The sequence below is a fragment of the Brassica napus genome, chromosome C3 (assembly GCF_020379485.1).
Source record: "Brassica napus cultivar Da-Ae chromosome C3, Da-Ae, whole genome shotgun sequence".
Classification (NCBI taxonomy): Eukaryota; Viridiplantae; Streptophyta; class Magnoliopsida; order Brassicales; family Brassicaceae; genus Brassica; species Brassica napus.
In genome coordinates this window covers 14,588,107-14,606,032 of record NC_063446.1, presented here as the reverse complement: position 1 = coordinate 14,606,032, position 17,926 = coordinate 14,588,107, and the positions used below count along the sequence as shown (strand labels likewise).

Sequence of the window (17,926 nt, the reverse complement as noted above, 5' to 3'; positions counted from 1 at the left end):
GTAACAACGGGTTACGCGTTTATCAAAAAAAAAAAACAACGGGTTACGCGTATTATGAGTATTTATTTTGTGTAACATTTGGCATGCTAACCGTATACTTAGCAAAATGTGTCACTTCATTAGTTAATTACTTTTATCATTTATCATATCAAAATATTGGTTGCTTCGACATGTATAGTGACGATTAGAAAATGTGGACAGTGTAACATCTTATCTTTTTTTTTTTGAGAAAACAGTGTAACATCTTATTACATTGAAGATTAACAGCTTAGGAAAAAATAGATTACTTTTGCATAAGTTAAGAACAATTAATATACATCATTCCTCTGGTTATTAAAATGCATTCTCGTCCATCTCAAGATATTTTAAAAGTATGATATGGATTAGGTGGTAAACATGGAAATGGTTTATAATTAAACACATTTCCAAACCAAATTTCGGATCAAAATTCATTATGGTTGCGACTTTGTGAACAATGATTCGGCGAATGCCTATTCTTAGTTAAGCCGTTTATGGATGTGTATGATTATTAAATGATATCCGAACTCTTCGAGCCCATTACCAAAGACCAAAGTTATTAACCCTTCCTAGTATTATATAGAACCGATGAAAAGAGCATGTACAAAGCATAATTTCACCACTTAGACATTCATCAAGAAACGTATATATGATTATTAATCATATTTAAACGAAGCATAGATAAAACTCTGAAATACATTAAAAACAAAACCTATAAATGAAAAGAAATGATGATCGAGGATTAATTTGATGTAGAAAAGTTATTCTGATTATCAGGGATCATCTATATTAGTAGGCCTGGGACGGATCGGATATCCGGGCAATTTTAAGGTATTTGGATCTTTATCTGGCGGATCCATAATTTTACTATCCTTATCCGGATCCGGGGTTCTCGGATATCCGGGTGTCGGATATCCTCCTAAAAATTGTAATATCCGGCGGATATCCGGATCCGAATTTGGATCCATAAAATAAGTAAAAAATAATATTAATATATATATATATAAAATATTAACAATAATTTAAAATATATATATAACGTCTTTAATTATTTCTATGTACAATATTACAAAATTTACATAAAATTTATATATATTATTATAAAAATGAAAATATATTAAATAAAATTAATTTTTATATATAGATATTACTGTTTTTGAAATATTTATTAATAAAACTTACGGATCCGGATATCCGGACTTAAAAATTAAGATATCCGGATCCGGATCCGGCTTTGACGGATCCAACATTTTACTATCCGGATCCGGATTCGGCCCCTCCTGATATCCGGATTTTCGGATCGAATCTCGGATCGAATCCGGATCTCGGATAAAAATGTGAGGCCTATATATTAGTATTATTTATAGAAACAATTATATTCAGGGTCAATTCATCATGATAGTGCGTTTATTTTATATTGTGTAAACTGACAGAGAATGAACGCGAACTATTGTCAGCTTGTCAAATAGATTGAAAGTTGAAGCGGCATGACTTAACGCACGTGGTTCCGTGTCTTAAGTACAATCAAATTGTTTGACCGTTGAAATAACACACGTGCGGCTTGTTTAACTAATTTGCTCGCGGGACTGACCTCACAGTTTTTTTCCCAGGCCGTGTGAATATCGAATAAATTTGTTCTACATCTATTGATTATTTGCATTAATTTACTAAACATATAAAATTTCTAAGAGAATCTAAAATAATTATAAGAACATTAATAATAAATCAATTTTAACTATAAATTTAATTTTACTTTTAGTTATCATAAAAGCTGTTAAAAAAATCGAACCAAATTGTACAAAAAATTTAAATATTCTTTAGTTAATGTATTAATTAATTTCATAATTAATATTATAATATTACTATAAATTAATTTAAATAAATTTTTATTCAGAACTAAAGAAAATTAAATAAAATTATATGCTATTTGTTTTTATAAATTTCATAATTATGGTCTATATCTTCTCTATTAAAAGAGAAATATAATTTTTATCTACTATTCTCTCCGTTTTAATATATGTGATATTTTCACATATCTAGGTAACTTTAACTCTATCAAAAATTATGCAACCAATTGTATTTTTTAATTAAATAAATTAGTTTAAATTATATATCAATGATTTTTTTGTTTAGAAAAGATAATTTTTTAATATGTGTGCAAACAACCAAAACTTCATCTATTATGAAATGGAGAGAGTATAAAATAATCATACTAGGTCTATGTAATCAATTACATCTATTTGATTATTTACATTAGACATATAAAATTTCTAAGAAATCTAAATAATTATAAAAACATTAATAATAAATCAGTTTTAACCGTGAATTTAAATTTCACTTTTAGTCATCATAAAATCTGTTGAAAAAGATCTAACAAAATTTTACTAAAGTTTTTAAATATTTTAGTTAATGTATTAATTAATTTCATAATTAATAATATAATATTAGTATAAATTAATTTTAAATAAATTTTTATATAAAAATAAAATAAAATTATATGCTATTTTTTAATAAATTTCATAATTATGGTCTATATTACATTAAAATAGAAATAACAAGAATTAAATATAAAAATTATATTAAATTGGTAAGTTAACATAATTAAAAATAATAATTTTATTTAAATAAATTAATAAAATATCATTCATCGTTTAAAGAAATTAAAATATTATTTACTATTTATAAGAATTAAAATTCGTGAGTAATATATGTAATATTTTTATATAAAAAAATAAAATTGTTAACATATGTTAAATTTTATATCTACAATTATATATTATCTATTTGTTATTTTAAAAATCAAAATATTATATTATCAAAAATGATTATACACAAAATATAATATAAAAATTATATATTTATAAGATAAAATTAACCGCATAGATTTGCGGATCAAAATCTAGTTATTTATTAGAAAAAGTGAGGTATTATACTTTTACGGGTCTTTTAAATTTCAATGTTAGTACAAGAATATTTTTTTATATTAATAATTTTACTTAGACACGAGATAAAGTCTGAAAATCAGCATTATTTTTTCTAATAAGGTAACCAGGCACAAGATCTTACAAGGTTTTTGATATATTTCCCGCTTATCTGAGGTGGGATATTCGATAACCAGTTTGCAATCAACTTTCATAAATAAACTCTCTGTCTTCATTACTTTCTTAACAGACTTGAGAACCCTCTACCTACAACTAGATAAATTAACTTTTGTATGATACAGTGCAGAAAGGGTGATTGATACAAAGTACAAACAATCATAAACGAACCACCAAAACCCACACACATCAACGATCATTTTCAGTCAGGCTTCCAAAGAGTTATGGGCTTAATTGGACCTTTTCTTGGCCCACAGTAATCGGGTAAATATAAGTGAAATACGGGGTACTCGGATATAAGAAATGTTTCTTTCACTTATTAGAAACCATGGATAATGATGCTCTTAGAGTCTTAGAACATTATTATCGGTGCAACTTGTTTTGGGTTTCTTAAAAAAAATTTTCTTTTGTTTGATTTAAAAATAAAAATAAAAAAATAAAAAAGAACTAATTACGGGCCACCACGTGTCGGTGGGACTTGCAAACAAACTATCCAAAGTCGACCCTTATCTCGTGACTTCTACAACCGATTTTAAAAAAAACACGCGAGACCCATACCTTTAAAACCCCATTTAGTATACTGCGATAATCATGGCCTTGCATCTTTTGTTATTTTAACCCTTCGGTGCTTGTAAAATAAAACACCTTTGCTGCCAAGAATTTTCCTCAAGGTTTTCTGTTTCGTCGACCAAACACTTGAACTCAAACATGTGTTGAAAAGTGATGAAAAAACAAGCTAATCCCAGATACATTACATGAACCTCCAAACTTTTATTTTTGACCTAAAACAATTTCGTCAAAAGACAAAAACGTAGCATCAGCAGCAGATTTAGCCTTCTCCTTTTCTAGTTCAACTTTGAGATCTGACAAAGTCAGCTCCAGGTTCTTGATGCGTTCCTCCACTTCTTGGGCCCTTGATTTATCAGCATCTGCATTCTTTCTCTCCAAGTAAATCTCCTCAAACCTTGTCTTTAACCAATCCAGTTTGAATCCAGCTTCTGTTAGCTCATTCAACTGGCTAGCAGCGTCGCTTAGCTCAGTCTCAGAAAAGCTACGAAGAGGCTTGCGCAGTGTCTCGATGAGGCTGAGAAGAAGATTCATGTATGCTGCTTTCACACCTTTGTCCTTTGGTTTGAAATCAATAGCAATGTTTGGGTGTTTCTCGAAAATTTTGTGCACTGAATCAAACTGCCACCGAAAAAGGTATGTGATGTTAGTAGTTAATGAATGAACATGTGACAACCCACCCTGTGGGAACTACCTACCCCGTGGGCCTCAGGCTCACAGCACTGCAGCGCACCGACCCCAACCCCTACATTATGAGTTCTCTCTAACTCCATAATTAGGTTGTTGGTGAGCCTCGACCCAGGACTTCACCCTTTAACAGCATTCCCACTGGACAAGCTGTCACCAATTGAATTATAACGCCTTTTCACATATCACAACTCGGATGTTACAATTCACCATCTCTCAAAGAACGCAACGTCCTCGTTGCGCTCCACGACAAGTCTCAAGACGCCTCTCAGGTCAGAACTGAGATGGCTAACCTGGCTCTGATACCACTTATAACGCCTTTTCACATATCACAACTCGGGATGTTACAGAACATCTCATATCGATAATTAAATAAATAATTGACTACTATATCAAATTATGTCAAATTCAATAATAGGCAATTGGTTTTGAGTTGAAATCTCATGATAACATAAGTCAAATATTATTAATTTAACCACAACATCCAGTTATCCAAAAAGAAGCTTGTTAACATACCTGACTATAAAGAACGTCAAAACCCTTGAGAAATAACGTCTCCTTTCCAGTTATCTCTGCTTCATGAACAATGTCAACTACTTTTACGTCGACTTTAATGAACAGTTTGCTATTTTCCAAAAACTCTTCTTCTTTAAGCTTGCTAAGTGGCAATGTCTTATGACCCCAGGATGAGAACTGAGCGCAGAATAAGCATGACCTTTCTGCAAGACAAAAAAAAAATTAAAATATCAACTCTTCTTCTCAAGCAGGTACCGTATATGATGCATAATTTCTGTTCCTATATACTCAAAATATGGAAGATATTCTGGACAATAGCCGTTATTTCTTCATGATCCACTTTTTTTTTTTTATCTTTCATATACTCTAGTGTTTACTCGAGAAGTTTCAATAAATGTTTGGTATCAGCTGAAAGGTCAAACATTGCCCCCTAAAAATTTATTTTTTTTTGCAGTAATTATCAATTGTTCAAACCAAAATAAAAACACTCTCTTTGTTTCATAAAATAAGATGTTATGCATAAAACACAATAATTAAACAATTTGTTTTTTCCTAAAAAAAGATAATAAAAACTGCAAAATATAATTGGTTAATTAATTTTCAATAAATTTAATATAGAAATGCCAAAGCATTTTACCTTTAAAAAAATAAATTTTTTTTTTAAACATCATATGTTATAAGAGGATGGAATATAAATAACATAGAAGATATGATCACTATTACCAGTTGCGCTGTTGAGGACATTTCCGGATTGGTTCGAGTTCAAGAGAGTGAATCGAAAGTTAGCTTTCCTTTGCCATCCAGTTCGCAATGACTTAGGATTATAAACGCATAGGTACACACTCAAGTGATCATCAAATCTGGTTTCCTTGGGATGAACTAGAAGATACCTAAATAGATTCAAAACAAAGAGTAGTGGCTACATGATCTAATAAGATTACAAGTACTCATTCTCGCTAGTTTCATATAAACATTGATTCTTCTCGCTTACCATTCACACCCTCCACATAAGAACCTTGGAGACTTTATCGAATATTTATTCAGGGAGAAATTATCTATCTCGAACGTGTAACAAGTTTGCAACTGATAACCCTTATCTGTTCTTAAACGATTTCTTAATTAGCCTATGTTTCTATGAGTCGTGAGGGATAAAACAACCAAACAAAACTGAACTCAAAAGAAATCATGAGACACAACGACTTACCTGAGATACTCTTCTGCATTTGATTCCCCATATCTTATGATGAGGCTTCATCAAGCGGTAGAATAGTTTTTGAAAGAAAGTTAGAATAGTTTTTGAAAGAAAGTTGTAGTAAGCGAAACCCTAATTAGGAGAGATTTAACACCTAGTATTTATAAGCCCAAATCTACAAATTTCACATAATATAATACTGGATAGATTTCCTTATAATTTAGTTACAAGATTTTAAACAAAAATAATCTTGTAACTAAATACAAAACAATCAACTGTATTAAATTTTCAATTTGAAAAAGTTCAATTATAAGATGGGATTTTGTAAGATCTTTTTTTTTACATGAAATCACCAAATCTGAATATAGAACCAATAAAACAAAGCTCTCTGTGAATTGATCAAATATATTCATCAATTTTAAAAGATAAAGTTCTCATAACTCTCAAGCAAATATATTCATCAATTTCTACGTAGTAGTTAATTTCGAAATAACTAAAGAGACTTAATATGTTTATGTTTTTTGGTCAAAAAAAAAACTTAATATGTTTATGTGTCACCATCATATTACCCAAGCGTAAGCACCTCATTTGGTTGTTGACTGATCAAACAAGGAGTACATAGTGATGAGAACACGGCGAAGAATAATAAAAGAAAACTATCAATCAAACTTGTTTGAGAGACAAAGGATGACAAAAACTAAAACAATAAATTTAGACACTCACCAAACTTTTTACTAGAAAACACATTAGTGTCCTGCGAAGCAAGCCAAAAAGAATTTCTTTATCAAAACGACTATGCACTCAAACGGAGAAACTCTTGGAGCAGGAGCAGCAGTAGATTCGATCTTCTCCTTATCCAGTTCAACTTTGAGATGAGAAGATGGTTCCTTCCTCTTCAAGGAAACTTCCTCAAGCTTTGACTTCAACCAATCCAGCTTAAAGCCAGCATCAGTTAGCTCGCTCAACTCGCTGTCAGCGTTGCTTAGCTCAGTCTCCGACAAGCTCTGAGGAGGCTTGTCTAGTGTCTGGACTAGACCGAGAAGAATATTCATGTATGCTGTCTTCACCTCTCTGATATCTGATCTAATATCTACCGCAACGTCTGGGTGCTTCACAAACATGTTGCTCACTGAAACAACCTGCCAGTGATACACAGAAATGCTAACTAGATCCAAAGTTAAGAATGTATCTTTAAGTGGATATACATACGAAAACAAAAAGAAGAGACCCAAAAATCCATAATATAGCTGGTTCATTGAATTTGCTTATTTGTCATGTTCTCCGTGATTTTAGGCTTAGTCATTAAACAATTTTAATTTTAATTTGACTAATTATAGTTTTAATATCTAATGTATAAATTATATAATTCATTATTTAACCGATTACAAATTAATATTATAAAAATATCTCAAAAAAATTATATAATTCATTATTTAACCGATTACAAACTAATATTATAAAAATATTGAGAAGTGAATTTGCTTATTTGTCATGTTCTCCGTGATTTTAGGCTTAGTCATTAAACAATTTTAATTTTAATTTGACTAATTATAGTTTTAATATCTAATGTATAAATTATATAATTCATTATTTAACCGATTACAAACTAATATTATAAAAATATCTCAAAAAAATTATATAATTCATTATTTAACCGATTACAAACTAATATTATAAAAATATCTCAAAAATAAATAGAAAACGTTTTTGAAAAAAGAAGAAGATAATTTCCATGTATTTATTTTGTGTTTATCTACATCTTTATTTTTTTATTTATTTATTTTTATAATTAGTATTATATATACACATATAATAATTAGATTTATCATTATACTAAAATATTATAAATAGTTTTATACAAAATAACAAAAATTGATTTATATTTATTTGTAAACATAATATGTCATGGCATATTCTTAAAAATTATTAAATTTATTTTAGTATTAAAATACTAAAAAGAAGTATATAAACAATAACAATAAATTTGATTTATATTTGTTTGTTAACGTGATTTTCGTGATATTTTCATTTTTATTCTTATCATTTAGTTGTAAGAATAACTTGTATTTGTTATTTAAGTTGAAAATTTAATATTTCTTTGTTTTTATTTTTACTAAATATTTATTGTTATCATCCAGTTGTAAGAATAACTTTCAAACAATAATATTTTCAAAATATTTTTTTTTCAACAAGTACCTTATATTTATGAAAATTTAAATTTTACTTTATTTACTTTTAAATTTTCAAGAGTTTTAAAGAATTATAACTTTGTTTAAATTAAAATTTCCTCAATATACATTATATATTAATGTTTTGTTTGTCAACATAGTTGGTCTGTTTGAGTGTTTATTCAATTATTATAGGAAGTATTTCACAATATAATTATACATATATCAATATACTTATTTACTTTGACTAATATAATATGTAAAGCTGAGTTTGGTTTAACATTCTTGTGCTTTTGATTTATTTTGAAATTTTGTAGGTTATGCTAATTCCTAGAATTTGGTTTAATAACATCACTTTATATTAACAATTATATATTTGTTTATTTAATTATATCATTGTTTATAAATTAATATAATAAAAATTTGTTTAAGATAACAACATATTTACAACAATAGTGTTGTTATCCAAACATAATATTTTTAAATCAATAAAAATTAAGAAATTGAAAGATTCATAAAATATTATAAATTTAATGTTTTATTTAATTTTTTTATCTTTAAGCTAATAATATATTTATCAAATAAATATGCCCGCATGTGCGGGTAAAACTCTTAGTTCATAATAAAATAATCAACTCTTTAATATGGAACACTCTTTTAGTCTCCAACCAACAAACCAAACAAGAAAAGATTCCAATTCGAAACTAAATTGCAACAATAATGTCTCCAATTTATAAGAAGTCTAAGTCTGTCATGTTTCAAAGCTTTGAAAGTAAACCACTCTGAAGAGGCTTCGGTGCTACAACCTCTTTGACCTCACTGTCCTTAGTATCCAATTCGCATGCAGGATTCGGTGGAACGTCTACGGCCGGTGAGCAGTTGAAAAATCCATGTGGCTGTCAAAACCCAAAAACATTTTACTTAAGATTTTGATTGTAAGTTACTCGCGTACAGAAAGAAAGAATTTGACTTACCATTAGCGTGAAACCAATATGTTCCACGGGCATAACCGGCCAATCTTCAAGTCTAGGAACATGTGTGATCCCAAACACATACCTGTGAAAACCAATATTCTCACATTGAAATCTTGGTAACTAGAAGTGGTTTTTATATGTGAGGAGGACACATACCAGAGAACGACATCAGATTCTTCCAGGGAGCGATTCTGTTTCACCCATGTAGCGAGACCTTCACCAGCACGTGGGTTTTGGTTTGGGAATTCTCCTCCTGGAAACTTCTCGTCAGGTGCATAACGGGTAACCCACAGATTATGCTTCAAGAATGCAGCTCTTCTTAGAAACTTGGCCTCGGGTCGAGCTAGTGGCAAACAGTTTGACCCCGGAACAAGTTTGTATCCCGTTAACTGACCCGTCCTGTTTACTGTCCTTGTGTTCCTTACCTGACAAAACATATTAACAGTAGTGAGTATATTGATGCCAGATCGTGTAAGGTACAGATTGCTTACAATCCAATGGCGAGCACTAAAAGGGTCGCAGTCACGCGTGGCCTCTGCCTCAGATCTAAGTAACTTCTCTTCTGCGTAAAAAGCATTGTTGTGGATATTGTTCTCACCGGGCTCGTCAACTTTGACATTTACCTCAACTACCTACAGGAAAAAATTACATTCAGCTGACTCTACTCACTAAAATCACCTACCAGACCATATGTATCTAACAATTGTTCAAGCACTACAGACTTCTCTACAAAATATGCATGTGTTCAGCAAGAAGAACGGCATTTACCTGGTTATAAGCTTCACCAGGTTTACAGTCAACGGACATATCCATGCGAGCGATAAAGAAATGTTGATGGACTGGTGCATACAACCCCGGAGCAATAGTAGTACCGTACTTTCGAGTTTCTCCTGGCTGCAGCGCTCCTAGACTGAGGATACCAGTAAGTTTTACTTCAGCTTCGATTTTTCCATCCTGCAGTAAGACAAAAAATTGATATTAGTCTCCAAATATCTAGAAAGATGAAACAACATACATATCATCAAACAAATGAAACTCAGGTGGACACTTCAGCACTGTAAATCAATATCCCCAACTAAGCAGAGTGTTAAGGCTTAAAGCCTTAAAACAATTGTGAGCTGCCAAACTCAAGATTTATTCTCATCCAGGGACATATATTTGTCTTCCCTTTAGAAATTAGATCCAAAGATGACTAATCACGTTTCCCACTAACCTGGTAGAAGTGCCAGTAAAATCCATACTCGTAGTTAGCCACAGTACAAAAGAAAGAGACAGTCAGCCTCCTAGATCTTCGCACTTCAGCCAATCCTGTTCTCCAGTCCTGATGTTTCCACAAAATCCCATGGTCTTCTTCATGCAAGCATACGCAGTTCTCAATTGTTTCAACTCCTCCAGTGAAATTTGTGAAATGGGCGTCAAAGTACTTGATAGATCCCAGACAGTCACACCCCTACAAAACGTAATTGTTAAACGCAAACCGAGATCTGGTTAGATATAATGAGAACAGATTAATTGATTTCAAACCTTCTTGAGCGAATGTGCGTTTTTTCCAAGACCATCCTCCCCTGCATCAAAAGCATTCTTCCTGTAATGTGGCTCATTCGGATCACCATAAGGCACAACCATCTCCACAAAACTTAGTCTGTGTGCAACGGGTCTTCGACCTCGACTGCCATCAACATATGCTACCGAATGTATGACTAAACCTTCCCTCGGAGTGAACCCAATACGAAAGTTCCACTGTAAGTTAAAAAGTTAAGCCATAGTTTAGAACTAATCTTACGCATAAACACCTGCTTTCATCAATTAGGATATTATTGGAAAACTACCTTCTGCCACTCGACAAAGTAACCCCTTACGCGGAAACTTGGACCTTCAGGCTGAATAATCTCGAGAGGCTTAACATCACTTCTATCAACACCCCCTCTGCTCTCACCTGGTGTATAATTCCTCAAAGGGTCAGGTGGGGGAAGTGGCACAAACTTACGGTCTTCAAACTCGATCACCACCATGTTTTGCATGTCCACAAGAACATAAATTCCCTCAACTGGACGAGCATAGCCATTTTCCATTGGGCAGTCACTATCAGTTCGACAGTATATAAGAGGCTTCGCAAGCCTACGACTAGGAGCGTCAGCTTCACTATGATAACCCACACACCTGCACAATAAGTTCAGAGGCAGGTTCAGGAAAAAATAAACCTTAATTTACAACTTTCAGCAGCTAACAAAGATGTTATAAACATACCAGGGATCAACCATCACAAGATCCATGTCATCGATACCTCTCCTCTTCATTGCCTCAATGAATGGAGGGAAGTCTTTGACAATCGCTTCACATTCCGCATATTCTTCCGCATCCTAAAATCACAATACTCTAACTGAGAAACTCTAGAACGAAAACAGCATCTAAATGATTAAACTTTTCTTACGACATACCATGGGTGGCTGGACATCAGGTATCACTTGCGAGGAAACCACTCTCCCCCTGTGATGCCCGCCCCGAGTGACAGCATGAACCGAAGACAACTCCACGATCCACACACTTGTCTCATTAGAAGTCTTGTTGTAGACAACAAGTCTCGCTCGCCTTGGAGGGAGCTTCATAGGGATCACAGGTCCAGCTTTAGTTCTTGGAAGCAAAGATGGCTGGAAGGGAGGGAAGAAGTAAGCATCTGCAAGCGCCACAACATGTTTCTCTGGCTCCACTGACGCCACCTCGATGAAACGCATACTATCCCTAACCTGCCAAAAGAAAACCAGTTGAAATCAATGATTCAGGAAAGAGGTTTGAGAGTGTTTCCCCCACCTCAGGGTTAGCACCAGCGGCGCGAACAGTGGCCACAGCAACTGATATCTCTGCAGCAGATAGAGGATCCAACGGGTGCTTTGTTTCCGACCTTGGCGTTACAGAGATTCCTGCATTGGTGATATCACAGTATTTAAGAGATCAATTTAGCTATCATCAACAAGAACGAACTCAGAGTAATTCAAACAAATCACAATCCAACATCAGATAATCAGTATCAACCGCAGGATAATCAATCTCAAGGCAGATCGTTAATCAGTCTAGGAGAGCTAGAGATTTGATATACCTTTGTTCGCAGGTTTCTTGGCCGTGTCAGGGATCGAATCGACAGGGCGGATTACGGACTCCACGGCGGAGAGGAGTTTCGGAGGAGGCGGAGCAGAGGCTCCGTGGTGAGCACATGGCGTCGTCTTTTGCGAAGCTGAGGCCATTGAATAGGGTTTACGAGTTCTCCAAATCCACCAAAGTAAGTCTCAGCACAATCTACTGACATACAGCAAAACCTCTCTCTCGCCGGATCTGAGTTTCGCTGAGGCAACTGTGATCGCACCTCCTTTTTCCCGTGGTGGTGTGGTGGGAAGGAAGAGAGTGATTCAATTTGTTTTATACAGTCCAAGCAGAAGCTGCCAAAGCCTACTTGTGGGCTCTACCTTTTTTTCTATCAAGTATATATGTATATATATAGTATTTATAAACGTAAATACATGTATATCATAAACTTTATTATAATAAAAATATATAGCTTGGATAGTGACGTGGATGCACTACGGTCTACGGATTCCTAAATTGCCTATAAGTTTGTTTTTGACTAAAAGCCTATAAATTTCTTTCAAACAATATGCTTACAAATTTATGTTTTCATTGGCAAAATTATTAAAAATTAACAGAATGCTTAAATTAAATAATTGATTCCTACATTTTATACCACAATTGGTTTTGATAATATCTATACTATTAAAACATAAATAATAATTCTTTCATATGTAATACTTTAAAATAGATCATCCTCCACATAAATATAGGCATTATAGATTTATATTAATACATATAAATTACATTAATAATGATAGATTTTGTTATGATATATGACAAAAAAATTTGTTGTTTAAACTAAAATTTTTTAGATCTAGTAATCTAACTAATATTAATTAAATTAATTAACAAAACACGATATTAAAATATTATAGAAAACATGGCTGTATACAACTTTAGATATTGGTTGGTGCTGATCTCAGCCTAGAAACAAACATATATCAATATTTTTTTGTGGATTTGTACATAAGTTTTGTGGATTTTATACCCAAATTATGTCCTAAGCGAATATTTTGTTTCTCTCTTACCAAACTACTATATATCATTCTTTGTAGGAAAACACACCATTATTTCTTATATAGTAAAAAATCATTTTGTCATTAACATGTTCACACTATGTTTATCACATGATAGTCTCACATTTCAATTTGATTATGCTGACGTGTCGGTTTTATACTCGTAAGTCATTTAACAATTAATGTGTTCATAATACTAATTTTTTAATTCCACCGTAGATAATTTAATGTGTTCACACTAATTGTTTTAAACCAACTCATTTTTAGTTATTGCATTTCTAACATTTGTATTAATGAACCGAAATTATCTCAATACAACTACAGAATAATATCATTTTGAAAGAAATAAATTATACAATCATTAAGATCCGCATCAACTAAAGTGTTGAATGACAATGTTTTTAGAAATTAAAAGTTTCGTACCTTGCCGAACTTTGCCATGGTTGAGACTTCTCTACACGAAGACAATAAATAATTGTGATTAGTTATGAATTAAAGAAACTGAGGTAAAAAACACCACACATAAAGTCTTATTTTTAATTTAGCCAAATATTATTTTTTTTACGAAGTTTTCCTATCAGGCCAAAAATTAGTAACATAATCAGATTGTTAGAAAAAAATCAGAAATCAGAAAAGCTTTAAAAGAAAAAAAAATTCGTGAAATCGATTGAAAAACAAAATTCAAGTGCCGAGTTAAGATATCATATTATTTTCCACACAACGCTAACACTTTTCACTCGTTTGTATCGTGTTTTTATTTTATTTACCAAGAATAATTTATAACAAAATACACATTATTGGTTACAAACTACGTTAATTTTGCAACATGCCCAACAATATTTACACGACGGCCAACCATTTTTATGAGTACTCTTAAAGTATTGTCTAATAATTATGTATGATAAATAAGTCGAGAATATTTGTTTTACACTTATTCTATTTTGCTTTATATTAGTAGAAAATAATAAATTTGGGTAAAATATCTGAATCCGAAGAGCCAAACCAAACTAGATTTGAAACTTATACTAAAGACAAACTAAAACTGATTAATTACTCAAATAGATCCGAGAGTTTAATAGTTAGAAAACTAGACCTGAATCTGGTCCAAACCAAAATATTTTGTGGGTTATTTCAAAAGCGTTTTTATATACACATTCTGATTCAGTTGTTTTATTCGATTTTGGATTTTTAGAGTTTGAAATTTAAATTGTATTTGAATATTTACAAATTTTGATTTGGATTTGGTTCAAATCATTAAGGGTTCGGTTTGGATTCGAGTTCGAGTATCCATTTTAATTATGTATTTTTTAACAAAAATCCAAATATACTTAAATCCTAAAAATTTGAAATAAAATAATATAAACATAAAAATTTGAATAATGTAAGACTAAATATTTTAAAATAATTCAATTTAAATATTTGGATGGAGAAAAAATAAATACTTTCAGTATTTTGAACATTTTTCTGTTATTTTTAGATATTTACTTGTGACAGTGATGATAATTTTTAGATATTTTCATAATTTTGAATATCTAATAGATATAAAATTTAAAATATTTAACATATTAAATATATAATTTTGATTTAGATATTTTTGGTATCTAAAATATTTTGGTTTGGACCAGATTGAGGTCTGGTTTTCTAACTATTAAACTCTCAGATCTTTTTGAGTACTTAATCAGTTTTAGTTTGTCTTTAGTATAACTTTCAAATCTAGTTTGGTTTGGTTCTTCGGATTCAGATATTTTACCCAAATTTATTATTTTCTACTAATATAAAGCAAAATAGAATAATTGTAAAGCAAATATTCTGGACTTATTTAACATACATAATTATTAGACAATACTTTAAGAGTACCAATAAAAATGGTTGGCCGTCGTGTCAATATTTTTGGGCATGTTGCAAAATTAACGTAGTCTGTAACCACTAATGTGTATTTCTTTATAAATCATTCTCGGTAAATAAAATAAAAACACGATACAAACGAGTAAAAGTGTTAGCGTTGCATGGAAAATAATATGATATCTTCACTCAGCACTTGAATTTTGTTTTTTTCAATCGATTTCACGAATTTTCTTTTCTTTTAAAGCTTTTATGATTTCTAATTTTTTTTCTAGCAATCTGATTATGTTTCTAATTTTTGGCCTGATAGGAAAACTTCGTAAAAAACAATATTTGGCTAAATTAAAAATAAGACTTTATGTGTGGTGTTTTTTACCTCAGTTTCTTTAATTCATGACTAATCACAATTATTTATTGTTTTCGTATACAGAAGTCTCAACCATGGCAAAGTTTGGCAAGGTACGAAACTTTTAATTTCTAAAAACATTGTCATTCAACACTTTAGTTGATGCAGATCTTAATGATTGTATAATTTATTTCTTTCAAAATGATATTATTCTGTAGTTGTATTGAGATAATTTCGGTTCATTAATACAAATGTTAGAAATGCAATAACTAAAAATGAGTTGGTTTAAAACAATTAGTGTGAACACATTAAATTATCTACGGTGGAATTAAAAAATTAGTATTGTGAACACATTAATTGTTAAATGACTTACGAGTATAAAACCGACACGTCAGCATAATCAAATTGAAATGTGAGACTATCACGTGATAAACATAGTGTGAACATGTTAATGACAAAATGATTTTTTACTATATAAGAAATTATGGTGCGTTTTCCTACAAAGAATGATATATAGTAGTTTGGTAAGAGAGAAACAAAATATTCGCTTAGGACATAATTTGGGTATAAAATCCACAAAACTTATGTACAAATCCACAAAAAATATTGATATATGTTTGTTTCTAGGCTGAGATCAGCACCAACCAATATCTAAAGTTGTATACAGCCATGTTTTCTATAATATTTTAATATCGTGTTTTGTTAATTAATTTAATTAATATTAGTTAGATTACTAGATCTAAAACATTTTAGTTTAAACAACAAATTTTTTTGTCATATATCATAACAAAATCTATCATTATTAATGTAATTTATATGTATTAATATAAATCTATAATGCCTATATTTATGTGGAGGATGATCTATTTAAAAGTATTGCATATGAAAGAATTATTATTTACGTTTTAATAGTATAGATATTATCAAAACCAATTGTGGTATAAAATGTAGGAATCAATTATTTAATTTAAGCATTTTGTTGATTTTTAATAATTTTGCCAATGAAAACATAAATTTGTAAGCATATTGTTTGAAATAAATTTATAGGCTTTTAGTCAAAAACAAACTTATAGGCAATTTAGGAATCCGTAGACCGTAGTGCATCCACGTCACTATCCAAGCTATATATTTTTATTATAATAAAGTTTATGATATACATGTATTTACGTTTATAAATACTATATATATACATATATACTTGATAGAAAAAAAGGTAGAGCCCACAAGTAGGCTTTGGCAGCTTCTGCTTGGACTGTATAAAACAAATTGAATCACTCTTCCTCCCACCACACCACCACGGGAAAAAGGAGGTGCGATCACAGTTGCCTCAGCGAAACTCAGATCCGGCGAGAGAGAGGTTTTGCTGTATGTCGGTAGATTGTGCTGAGACTTACTTTGGTGGATTTGGAGAACTCGTTAACCCTATTCAATGGGTTTGGTCGGTTTGAATAAAAAGGACTAATATAATTAGCAAAAAGTATATTAATATCCTGCCATAACCTTCCTCATCTTTTGTGGCAGGATTTAGGCTCAAAAATAAAAATTTATGTTGACATATACAATTAGCAAAAAGTATATTAATATCTTCTGTAATATATAATATTTTCATATAAAACAAAATAGTTTTTTTTTCACAAAACAAAATAGTTTACTAGATGAAAATTAAAGAACGGCATAATTTTTGATATCAAAAACATCATTTATTAAAAATGTGTAAATATAACTATTTATACTAACTAATATAGAGTGATTGCCAATTTATAAAGTTATATATTAATCCAGAAAATATACTGCCAAATACACCATTTCGAAAATTATGTAATGGAAATTTGAAAAAAAAAAATCGGAGAAAAAACAACTACAACATAATATAGATAGAACATATGAAGAAAATCAAAATACAGTTTTAGTAAAGATGTGACCAAAAATCAAAACTAAAATAAAAACACAATTATTTGATGGGATAATTTGCTTAAAACCAAAGAAAACTTATGATATTAGCTACGTATTAAGAACAGTAAAACTTGTAATTTTGTTGGCATAATGGGTGATATGTAATGACGAAATTAGCCTCAAAAGTTTCGAATAGAACTTGTGTCCTATAGGAAAGTACAATTAATAGGTTAGCTGAGAATATTTTATTAGATTTGCCGATATTTGACAAAGATTTAGTATAGATTTGGTTATATTAAACAAAATATTTGTTTTCTCTTTCATTATCGTTGTTTTTTTTCTTCATCTTCTTCTTCTGTTTTTTTTTTTACATTTGCCTGATGAATATAAACAAAATTAAAAAAAAATCATGAATTCTGAACAATTTCATGAGTTCATAAGTTTCTCTGCTTATTTCTTTAGGAGTTCATGAGTTGCGAACAACCAAAG

At 30.8% G+C, this 17,926-nt stretch overlaps 2 protein-coding genes across 2 annotated transcripts; both read right to left on the bottom strand.

Annotated features, from left to right (window-relative positions):
* Positions 1-1,989: 1,989 nt before the first annotated feature.
* LOC125582938 (MATH domain and coiled-coil domain-containing protein At2g42460-like) lies at positions 1,990-6,121 on the bottom strand. Its single transcript, XM_048749406.1, has 5 exons — positions 6,091-6,121; positions 5,878-5,983; positions 5,610-5,776; positions 4,887-5,089; positions 1,990-4,304 (listed from the first exon to the last, which is right to left on the bottom strand). The coding sequence occupies exons 1-5, from the start codon at positions 6,119-6,121 to the stop codon at positions 3,888-3,890; spliced, it is 924 nt and encodes a 307-aa protein (XP_048605363.1). The 3' UTR covers positions 1,990-3,887.
* Positions 6,122-8,866: 2,745 nt separating this feature from the next.
* On the bottom strand, positions 8,867-12,624 carry LOC106388276 (copper methylamine oxidase). Its single transcript, XM_013828307.3, has 12 exons — positions 12,315-12,624; positions 12,029-12,138; positions 11,659-11,964; positions 11,468-11,580; positions 11,050-11,380; positions 10,745-10,960; positions 10,434-10,670; positions 9,989-10,174; positions 9,712-9,852; positions 9,377-9,645; positions 9,221-9,302; positions 8,867-9,142 (listed from the first exon to the last, which is right to left on the bottom strand). Exons 1-12 carry the CDS (start codon positions 12,457-12,459, stop codon positions 9,005-9,007), a joined length of 2,274 nt encoding a protein of 757 aa, XP_013683761.2. The 5' UTR covers positions 12,460-12,624; the 3' UTR covers positions 8,867-9,004.
* Between the last annotated feature and the right edge of the window lie 5,302 nt (positions 12,625-17,926).

Excerpts from the sequence above, each read along its gene's own strand:
- LOC125582938 (XM_048749406.1), bottom strand. The coding sequence starts at position 6,121 with ATGGGGAATCAAATGCAGAAGAGTATCTCAG. Across the intron at positions 5,984-6,090 it reads AATGCAGAAGAGTATCTCAG|ATAAGGGTTATCAGTTGCAA; the intron begins GTAAGTCGTTGT and ends GTTTAAGAACAG. Across the intron at positions 5,777-5,877 it reads TTATGTGGAGGGTGTGAATG|GTATCTTCTAGTTCATCCCA; the intron begins GTAAGCGAGAAG and ends GAATCTATTTAG.
- LOC106388276 (XM_013828307.3), bottom strand. The coding sequence starts at position 12,459 with ATGGCCTCAGCTTCGCAAAAGACGACGCCATGTGCTCACCACGGAGCC. Across the intron at positions 10,961-11,049 it reads ACTTTGTCGAGTGGCAGAAG|TGGAACTTTCGTATTGGGTT; the intron begins GTAGTTTTCCAA and ends TTTAACTTACAG. Across the intron at positions 10,671-10,744 it reads ACGCACATTCGCTCAAGAAG|GGGTGTGACTGTCTGGGATC; the intron begins GTTTGAAATCAA and ends TACGTTTTGTAG.